General features: G+C 37.9%; 1 protein-coding gene and 1 long non-coding RNA gene across 2 annotated transcripts in view; one reads left to right on the forward strand and one right to left on the reverse strand.

Moving 5' to 3' along the window:
* col21a1 (collagen, type XXI, alpha 1) overlaps window positions 1-10,832 on the forward strand; it is a 28,200-nt gene extending 17,368 nt beyond the window's left edge. The window contains exons 13-29 of the mRNA XM_059358945.1: window positions 2,919-2,972; window positions 3,056-3,109; window positions 3,192-3,245; window positions 3,621-3,674; window positions 5,160-5,204; window positions 5,293-5,346; window positions 5,446-5,499; window positions 6,555-6,608; window positions 6,802-6,873; window positions 7,131-7,166; window positions 7,830-7,874; window positions 8,725-8,757; window positions 8,848-8,994; window positions 9,080-9,134; window positions 9,217-9,408; window positions 9,483-9,560; window positions 9,707-10,832. Coding sequence (XP_059214928.1) covers window positions 2,919-2,972; window positions 3,056-3,109; window positions 3,192-3,245; window positions 3,621-3,674; window positions 5,160-5,204; window positions 5,293-5,346; window positions 5,446-5,499; window positions 6,555-6,608; window positions 6,802-6,873; window positions 7,131-7,166; window positions 7,830-7,874; window positions 8,725-8,757; window positions 8,848-8,994; window positions 9,080-9,134; window positions 9,217-9,408; window positions 9,483-9,560; window positions 9,707-9,894 — 1,269 coding nt within the window. The 3' untranslated portion in view covers window positions 9,895-10,832. The remainder of the gene's footprint in view (window positions 1-2,918; window positions 2,973-3,055; window positions 3,110-3,191; window positions 3,246-3,620; window positions 3,675-5,159; window positions 5,205-5,292; window positions 5,347-5,445; window positions 5,500-6,554; window positions 6,609-6,801; window positions 6,874-7,130; window positions 7,167-7,829; window positions 7,875-8,724; window positions 8,758-8,847; window positions 8,995-9,079; window positions 9,135-9,216; window positions 9,409-9,482; window positions 9,561-9,706) is intronic.
* LOC131993172 (uncharacterized) overlaps window positions 1-10,968 on the reverse strand; it is a 42,403-nt gene that overhangs the window by 10,345 nt on the left and 21,090 nt on the right. The window lies entirely within an intron of this gene.

Raw genomic sequence — 10,968 nt, forward strand, 5'->3', positions numbered from 1 at the left:
TGTTAACCCATAAGAACCCATGGTGACACCTGTGTAACAAACACTTTAAATCTTCTAGAATCTCCCATATTCAGCTTTATCCTTCACCTTAACTCATTAAATCCCTAAACGACGTATAATCAACACCCTGGTGTGGTGGACAAGAAGTGACGTCTCCAAAATGTGGCTGTGACTGGAAACAGAAATTTTAAACATTTCAAAAGCTTATTTTTTGTTACGAGGCTAAGTTTAAACCCATTTAATAATTCTAATCCGTTAATAGGGTGTCCTTTGTTGCATTTAACTTGTTCTGACCATATTTCCTGAACAAATTAAAGTCACAATTTTGATATATGTTATGGAGATGCAAAAGGAAAAGTCAAATTTTTGTCTCTTTAAGCAGACAATGTGTTTAGTTTTTCCTCTATTTTAAAATAAGAAATATCCTAAACATAAATACCATAAACGCCCAATGTAGCGTATATGTCACATAACAGATCTTTGACATCTAGGGGTAGTATTTTTTTTTTTTTTTTTAAACATAAGAAATGTGTTCTATGTGGTCCACTTATAGAACACATCCTTTAAGGATAACTGGGTCTGGGTTCCTATGGGTTAAAGTAATAATCTTGAAATTTTTCTTTTTTTCCTATTCATTAAGTCACAATCCAGCACAGAAGGAGGTAACAGAGTGGTGACTGAGACTATGGCCCACTGACAAAAGCCCTTGCATTTGCAGTTAGTGACTGGTTTCCATCAACCAGCAGTAATTGGTCTGCCAGAGAGGGGAGGCAAAGTTACCACAACAGACTTGCTTTTCAATATACTTGTTTGTGATCTATTGTTTTTCCGGTCTCTGCAAGCACATGAGTAAATGGTAACCATATCCGAACAATCAAAGAAAAGAGCGATGACTACAGGTGATAGAACTTCCAAAAACATACCACCATAGGTCCACAATGACAATGGAACAGCGATCATAGAGATTGCACCTTTAAAGTTTTTGTTGTTTACAAATATCTAAAATGCCAAAATATGTTCTGGCAACTTGGTTGTTAAGCAGGTACATGGATACTGTACCATGTTCACTGTCTTAGGTTTGTTGATGTACACTGTAATAAATTATTCTGTAGTCATTTCATTTTACTTAATATATTTAATAAAAATGTATTAAATATAAATACATCCTTGATTTTTAGGCAGTTGTTTAAGTAACTTTAATATAAAAATGTTTGAGATAGAATCTACTTATTTTGATCATATTAAATATAATCTTTATGTGTATGTAATTCTAAATCAAGAGAATTTTGAATGAATCCAACACAGTAGAATTAGTCAGTTTTTTATTGACAGGCACTTCCTGTTAAGTTGTTATTAACTCAACTTGTAACGTAGTTAGATTTAATTAATAATATTGCGTGCAATCTGTTGCCTCAATTTTATTGAGTAGCTATTGTTTATCTTTTTTTACAGTGTATTTCAGCCTGGACCTAAGTTGTCGAATGACTGACTAACTGACCGACCAACATTGTCATCCATAGAACCTGCCACTATGGCTGTACATTCATAAAACATCCCCTTTTATATGAAACAGTAACAAACTCAGATGCTCTGGCCTCTTTATACGTTAAAATGCTTCAAAGATTTTGGTCTATGTAACTAAATAACCATAATGTCTGTGTCAAGAGGTGTTTGCACCCCAGGAGAGCTAATAATGCTCCATGCACCATGAACATTCTGCAAACTGAGAAGTTTTCAACCAGCAGGGCGCCACTTGAGCTTCTGTTAAAGTCTGAGGGGATCCTCATCTTGTAGAGTATAAGATTTTCTTTGGATTTAAACGCATTTACATCTTCCTTTCCAAATCATTCCCATATTAAAAGACCACCCAAGGGTGTAGTCTCTTTTTCCTGGCAAAGGATCTAGAGAACGGAAACATAAGATGTCTGCTAAATTAAGTCAGAAGTACATAATTCAAGGAAACAAGAGGAAAGAGTGTTAGCAACTTTGCCAAAAATTGGCTATGTTTGTGTATTCACAGTCTGCGATACTTGTTCTTGACCGCAGTCATTCATCACAATTTACAGGAACATTTTAATGCTAATTATGTGGCCATCCAGCCTGTGCTAATGATCTCGGTAGTTAATTAACACTGAAACTTCATACTTCAGATAAAAATCAGCATTCCTAGTAGGAAAACAACTCAGCTTGAGGAGTGAGAAAAAGTCCTCTTGCACACCTAAGATACAAACCAGTCATTGCTTACAGTACATATACTAGCAGCTGTTCATGTCTGTGCTCTGTGTTGTTAAACTAAGTGGTACTGCCAACAAATCTATCAAAACAGTAAAACATACTGCACCATAAACACAAACAGAGCACAAACAGTACCAGTTGGACAGAAACCATTAACACTCTAACTAAAATATCCGTTTTATTTTCAAAACACTTGCAAATTAAGCAACAAGAAAAATGTTTCCCTGATCTAGCCAGTGATAAATGCATCATTTGGTTTTACACTGTACGGTAATTTCTTCCGAGTGAGATGATTAGCATTTTTTGGAATGATGAAATGCAAAATCGGAGAAAACAAATGATGTAATGTCCCGTCCTGTTTCCAGAAGTTGTTCATTTTGTTCTGAAAAAGTGAAAATGCCGTGACGCATCCTTACAAGTTTTGGCCCCATTCAACACAGAGTTGACTAATGTCTAGTATTAGGTCAACCAGTGCAATTTTAAAAATGCCAGAATGATGCAGTGAAACACGTCACTCCTTTCAGTTTCGGTCCTAATAGTTTCTGAATTCATTGTCTTTTCCAGAAAGACAAGACAGCTGCTGACCAAAGTCTTCATTCTCACAATATGCAGTCAGTGTTTGGGTCTATGAAATTCTTTGGATAATGCCTAATGATGATTTCAAATCTTTTTACTTGTTTCAGGGCTCAGTTGGATCCATGGGAATTGCAGGATTACCGGGAAAACCTGGTCAAGTGGTAAGAGTGCAGACAATCCTAATGGCTACTCAATACAATGAAAGAAATTTAACAATCTTAACTGGATGTCATAATGTTTCAAGGGAGAAAAAGGAAGTGTGGGACCTTCTGGGCCACCAGGATATCCAGGAGAACCTGTATGTATAAAGCAATTCAGAATCAAACCCTTAGCTCATGTGCCATTATATTTGTGTATAAAACAATTTTCTCTGGTTTCAGGGTCTACCTGGGAGAGATGGAAAGGTTGGATTTCCTGGGAGACCCGGTCAAAAGGTCTGTTTGTTTTGACAATGCAGAACAGTACGCTACAAAGCTCTTTCAAGGCTTAGGAAAATAATAGAGACATGAGGTTGGCTAAGAGTGCACATTCTTAAAAGACTTTGCTGTTCCCAAGAGTTGTGTTGTTGATGTTTGGCAACCATGGAAATGTAGTCATGCAGTGCTGGTGTCTCCCTTGTCTATTCCCAAACCCCATTTGACAACTTTTGTATGCATCAAAGTATAGAAAGATTCCTTTTTAATAAATCCAACATGAATTATAAAAAATGATGGTGTGTATGATGATGTGTCAAATTAAGAGCTTATTACTAGAAATCTGGATGGCATTGAAAAGTTTTAATTATGCTTTGTTTTTTCCAATGTATTAAGGGAGAAGCAGGGGTCGGCGGTATTCCTGGTGCTGATGGAAGGGAAGGCCATCCGGTGAGTTGTAAACACAGACGTTGTGCATGTTTAATATTTCGTAGGTTGTTTGAGCTGTTGTAACTTTGGTCAGACTTCAAGAAATTGAGGAATGCATGAATTTAATATGAAACATACTGAGTTACAATGGATAACGGAAAGAACACGGGGGCTTTATGTGTGTGGTGGTTTACATTATGGCTTACAAATTGTATCTGACGTGAATTATAATGTAGGTAACGGAAGATTAAAATAGGCAGTATGAAACCTGATTTTATGGATCATGCAGATTTGCATGCATAATGTGTTTTAGTGTAGTGTGACTGCAGTGTGTTAACATACTGTCAGCAGTACAGAGACAACCCCTGACAGCCAGTAAATTAGGGGTATTTCCCCTGTAGTTCATCCCAGGATAACCCTGTTATGTAACAAGTGGGCTCAGGCTATAATCGAACGCAGTGAAAGTAACTCAGCGAGAGAATGCTGTGGTCCCCTGGCAAAGCTGTTTTAGGAAGAAAGTGTTTCAACTGGGCAGCCACCCCACTGATCATGATTACAAGTGTTGTCCAAAATCGTTTGTGATGGGTCTACAAAAGATGAGTCAGTTGCTCCACAAGGCTGTAAGCCATTTTTCCCCACCAGAACAATAGAGTTAGCGCTGTATCCAAGGAGACGGGTTTAGTACTGTACTTCCTCAAGTTGAAGCAGGTTGAAGTTAGTACTTCAGTGATTGTCCCAGGATGGGGATTTCAGCACCTTTCTGCATAGGTAATCTATTAATGTCTGGGCGGCTCTATCTATATTTCTCTCTCCCTGCCTGTCAGATCTCACTAAAAACATATGTTACTCAAACTTCATTGCGAGGCTACCGCTAAGCATCTGCGAGCATTTATCTCAGAAGAAAATAACGTCAAAACAAAAAAAAAAAACTAAAGAGGCTTTCAAGGGTAGTTTTGCTGCATGTGTTGAACCACATAAACTTTTAAAGTATTAAACTATTTGGATCTGCTTTCTTTCCTTTCAGATGTGCATTTTAAATAGCAACTACTTAGATGATTATTGCATTTATCAGAAAATGAAATGCATACGGTTCAGTTGCACTGCATGGGATTCATCAAAGGATTGTATACTTTGACAAAATGAAAAGTTTAAAGAAGGAAATTAAATGAAAATATCTTACAAAAAGCCCAAAACCATGTTTCTCCACTTTTCCTGTGTACAACCAGCCAACCGTGACTGGGGACTGTAACAATTTGGTAGACATTTCTTGGTGCACCATGTCAGTTCAATCAGTTTCTTTTATTGAGCAACTGGCTACAAGTGTGACCGACACAATGAAGTAATTATATCACTCTGAAAGCACGTAACCGGGAACCTGTAGTCCTTCATGCTGCTTTTAATATTAGAAACATTACAAATAATTCCATGTCATGTTTTTCTTTTTCCTTTTTTAGCCTTTTTATGTATTGATCTAAAATACAGTATAATGTGCTTGCTTGCTTGCAGGGTATGCCTGGATTGCCAGGAATTGCAGGCCTGAATGGACAAAAGGTGAGCCCCAGTTCCTAATATATGTGCAAAGTAAACTGATCAGTCTTTCTTTTGTGATCACTTTTGACTGGAATTATTTTCATTTAAGGGTGAAGCTGGAGGGCCTGGACCTCGGGGCTTCATAGGGTCGACTGGGCCGTCTGTAAGTTAACAGCTGTTAGACTATTTGTGTGTTGGTGTAGTGCACACCAAATTGTTAATATTCAATCTGATCAGTTATCATTTTGTCACTCTCCTGTAGGGTGAGATGGGTTTACCTGGTGCACCTGGTTTAAAAGGATCAATAGGACCCAAGGTAATCATTTATGCTTGCTAGAAAATCCCCTTTGAGCTTCTTCAAACAGCTGTATTATCAGTGATGCAAAGCTACAATGAAGCTAGCAGAAATAATCCCTGACTTTCATTCTACCGACATCAAAAAGGTTTAATAAAGCATTTAACATGGATAAACTGTTCACTTAATAAAATGTGAGTTTATCCTGCTCTGCATCCCTGGAGCTGTGAATGCACTGGCTCAACTTGTGACCCAGAAAAGTCAATTCTGAAGATCAGTCCGCACAAGCTGGCATTAGCAACCGACAAGCTGCAGGACGAGCCATGTCATGATTAAAGTTGAGTCCATGCACAATGTAGAACAATTTAAAAGCTGCCAATGGATCAATTTGGCGTTATATGACATTACAGTCCCAAGCCCTCTTTCATCCAGCTTATATTATATTCTTTCCAGTGACTGGTGTTATTAGTTTAGATAAGGTTAAGCTTTCTAACAAACTTTCTAAGTTGATTGACAGAAAGCTGCCTGGGTCAACAGTATTGCACGTTTTGGTCGGTCACTGTTTCTCTAAAATACACTTTAGCACAAGTAAGGATCTCTTGGCAACACCGGCAGTGCTAAATTAAGCGATAATCCGGCTCTACTGCTTTCGTCAGTGGAATTTTAGTGGAAATGTAAGCAGTCTGGGCTTGTCTGGTCTGGACGCTCTGTCTCCTAATCACTTTTCATTAGCTGATTTGCCTTAAACAAGCCAATGTGTATTGGTAAATGGCACACAAGTCAAAAGCTGGACAGACAGGCAATACTTTGATTTTATGGCTGCGCTTCAGACTGCAATTACCGAGGCTTGTTCTACTGGAAAAGAAAGCACACGATTAGACACAATTAAACGTCAAGCTGCAATACACCAAAAGCTTGTGAAATTGTAAAAAAACTATTGCATGCCTCAATGAAAATTAATTATGATAAGGAAGTGAAAACACGAACTGCAGTCCTGTCAGTGATAGGATGTGGTTTGGGTGGTTATTTCAAAGTATGTTTTTGTAACGTAAGACATGTTTTATTTCCTAATCAAGGGCAGTAAGGGTGAAAGTGGAAGTCCAGGTATACAAGGAACAACAGGGCCTGCGGTATGTTACCATTTAAACAATTTAATATGAACCAGGTGGCCTCAATGTCTAATTTAAAATGCTGTAACAATTTATTGAATCAATAAACCTTTGAGTGAATAAACATGCATTTATCCAAGTTTTACGTCCTACACTTTATAAATAAAGGTGTTTTTGTTTTTATTCTTTGCTGTTAAATTTAATGCTATTAAAGGGGAGTGCAGGGGAACCAGGAATAGCAGGACAACCAGGGCACCCAGGCATGCCAGGCCTGAAGGGCGGCAAGGTATTTCTACTTACGCTTCTTTCACTTTCATCAAGTTGAGATCTTTTCAGAAATATGATTTATGAAAATTGCAATTCATAATTGTTTGTAGTTATGAACATAAATGCATGTATACTGAATAATAAAGAACAAAGGATAACAACAATAAACAATACAATTACATTAGTTTAAGGATGCGTTTTGGCTGGTTTGTTTTACCTTCCACAAAATGTACAACTGTATAAAGCTTTAAACCATGTCTTTATGATTTTTATTAGGGACAAAGAGGAAGTCCAGGTGATAGAGGAGGCACGGTAAGAATGAAATCAAAATTATATTAGTCACACACGTAGAACATACGTAGATTCTGTAATGCTAATCTTAAATAATAACTGAAATTGATAGCTTTAAATAAACATGTGTGTTGCTTATCACCATTTAAAACTTTGGATAAAAGAAATTGCTACCATTGTTAAGTTTTATTAAAACTACAGTGTTGAAATGATCCAATAATTGCTGTAAAATTGTTTTCAACACTGTTTGCAGTCCATACTCTAAAAAGTGTACTTCTATTAGTTGAATATATTTTCTTCCATTCACTTCATATAGAAATATATTAGTATCCAGTAGAAATTGATGATGGGTTTGAAAACCACCATGTGCCTTTTGGAAGTATAACTGGATATTTGCGGTTTAACTGACTTCCAATGTGGTTTTCTCCATTATGCTCAATATGTAGAAAGTTCATGTCATGACAACTGACTTATTTATGTAATTCAATTTAATAGGTAATAATTTGTTGCATTTAAATCACATTATCACCCATAAATATTACTATTAGTATGCATAAATCATCATGTTTTGAATGGACATAGTAACCGTACTATGTACAGCACCATGAACATATATTACAGAACGGTGCTTGAAACAATAATTTCAGATGCTTTGGTAACAATAATTTAATGATTTCTCACCAGGGAATGAGAGGTGAAAAAGGAGAGCAAGGTCGGCCAGGGGAACACGTGAGTTTATTTGATCAGCTTTGTTGTGAAATGAAGACTTCGATAAATGGACAATAAAATATATTTTATGAGATATTTTACTGTGTGGAGGTTGTTACTGTTTTTTAATGGTGTGTAAATTAAGACAGAACCTTGACAATTTAGTAATCACTTCCCTCAAGAATTGTCCATGTCTGTTGCTCTGTCACATAGCAAGAAAGATAAAAAATTGTAACTTAGTTTTAAAAGTGGATAGCGCCACCATGTGGCCATTTGTTAGAGACTTTAAATCTTCATTCATAACTCCTGAACCGAGAGGTTTAGCAACGAATGTCTTGGAATAAGGCATTGGTGTTGGACCGTGTTGGTGCAATACATATTTAATCTATCCATATACGCCATGACCACTTTCATGTACATTCATTCTATTTTTACCACCTCTCATCCAAACCATGTTTGGGATATAACATGACCCTGTAAGGCTGATCATTCACCATGACTCGAAATCAAATTTCGCAAGTGTGGCCCTTGCACATGAATTCCTGAACACATGCAGTTGCAAATTGAGACATTATAGGCACATATCAGAGTAATACAATATATAAATATTAATATATATTTAAAATAATATATAATATAAAAAGATTTTATGCTATTTAGCCTACAGGTGGTGCTACAAAAGCCCGACATCGACTCGGTGGTCACGAGTCCTCCATATATTATATTTTCAAGATTAAGCCGTTCTCCAAAAGATTCACACAATATCTGCTACTGTGTATTTTATTTAAGGTTTAGAAGCTTTTTTGTGTTACAATATAACACACATTGTGCTTTCTAGTTTTTAATGGCATGACCTGACTTTCATTCCCAGGGCTCCACTGGTCCAATAGGACTTAAAGGAGAGGTATGTTAAACTGAATGCTATAATAAATCTAGCTCCATCCAACCTCAGTTGTTGTGTGTATTGCTAACTGTGGGATGGTATTTTTGCCAGAAAGGGACAACAGGGGATTCGGGACAGAGAGGTCAAGACGGTCAAGTGGGACGGCCCGGACAGCCGGGTCAGGCAGGCCCACCTGGCCCCAGAGGGCTGCAGGGGGAGGGCGGACCACCTGGCCAACCTGGACCTGAAGGAAGATCTGTATGTGTGCTACACGTTGTGATCACTTAACACTGATAACTGTTTTCATCATGATGCTTTATCTGACATTGACTTTCTATTCCAGGCAAGTCAAATGTCAGACAATCACATTCGGCAAATCTGCATGGAGATTCTTCAGTGTGAGTATCTTTACAGGCTGATGATGTGTTTCTCTGTGTTTTCACCCAATATCTAATATATTTTCATTGTCAATCATCTTAGCTGAGCTGCCTTTATTGTTGCTGAGCAACCAGCAGAGTAGCTGTACCAGATGTCAAAGCCGGCCTGGATCTCCTGGTCCTCCAGGTCAACCTGGGCTCCAGGGACTCAGGGGTCTTCCTGGACTTACTGGCTCCAGGGGACCGCCAGGCCACCCTGGTCGCAGAGGGCACCCTGGTATTAACGGGCTCACAGGTAAAGCCAGTGTTAAAGTACAGCATGTTAATGAAGGTGTTCTGCAGTATGCTCAGGTACACTTTTGTTTGCAGGTGAACCAGGTTTCCCAGGTGAGAAGGGGAGCCCTGGTCGAACCAGCATTGGAGACCAAGGACCACCAGGGCCTGCAGGTAAATAATGTGACTAATTATTCAGTTTCAGTGATTATTCACAACACCGTATGGAAGCTAATTTCCCGGGATACTTTAAAAAGATGTCATCCTTTAACCGCTGTGTACCTTTGAATTGATTATGGTTCATATTTTTATCTCCCCAGGTCCAATGGGTCCCCAAGGGTACAGTAAGCCAGGTCCGCCTGGTAAGCCCGGATCCCCTGGTCTCAACGGAGCAGAGGGTAAAAGTGGTAATCCTGGCATCCCCGGTCAGCCTGGGGTGTGTGATCCATCCATGTGCTACAGTAGCATGATGAGGCGGGATCCTTACAGCAAAGGGCCAAACTATTGATGTAAAGCATCGTCACTGCAGGCACCAGTCTGGAGCTGATGTGGAACAAACAGCCATTCTCAGGAAGATCTCATCTTTACAGTTTCTCTCTGTCGCTAGAACAAAACGGACCTCCTCTCACACATTTTATGTGATCTCAGACAGTCAACAGAACTAGATCCTATCACATTGGTATTTTTGTATTATTATTCACGTATCTGAACAGGCTTTGGGGTTTTAATGGTGTTAAGATGATTATAGGCTGATATATTGGCTGAGCACCTTGAACTCTTCATGTATGTCTGGATTTCTCTGGGCAGTGTGGCTGGTGCATTTTCCCATATTGCCCCCTAGTGTTCCTTCATTGCATGTCGCTCTCTAAATTTTCACTACATATTGGATGGGTGCTAGATCTTATATCCTTTAAAAAAAACACACACGCACACAACTTCTATGGTCTATAGATTCTATGTTCAGTGAATTATTTCATCATAAATAATGTGTAAATTTGCCATGTTTCAGCACAAGACTGTGATTTCCTGTAGCTGATTATGAGCTGCTGTAAGCCTGCGTTCCTATAGCAGATTGACTGTTAAGCACTTAACTCTCTATGAAAACCTTTTACAACAGCTAATATTGTGTATCATGTAAGTTAAATGAATACTGGCCCCCATATGACGATACCTATTCATGTACATGTCATTTTATTCCAATAAGGAAGTAAAATGTTTATCATCAAAGAGCATGCTGACATTTTACTTTGAAATTTGATGTCATTAATGTTCCTGAGGCTTACCTTTAATTACTGTAGCAGGTATTTTATTGTTATTTATAAAAAAAAGAATCAGAACTGTGTATTTCAGCAGTGACATGTCTTATTTTGTGTTAAGGTGACTTTTGTATGATTCTCTCTCTTTTTTTTTTTAAACTAGAATTAAATCATCTTAATGATTTGTGAACTTAGTTTGATCTATGCTTTGGACTTTTAAGGGACATTCCATTCCAAATCATAAATACATATTTTTCTTCTCACCTGTCGTGCTATTTATCAGTCTAGACTGTTTTGAGTCCAATTGTTGGAGATATTGGCTGTAG

The sequence above is a fragment of the Centropristis striata genome, chromosome 20, assembly GCF_030273125.1.
Source record: "Centropristis striata isolate RG_2023a ecotype Rhode Island chromosome 20, C.striata_1.0, whole genome shotgun sequence".
Taxonomy (NCBI): Eukaryota; Metazoa; Chordata; class Actinopteri; order Perciformes; family Serranidae; genus Centropristis; species Centropristis striata.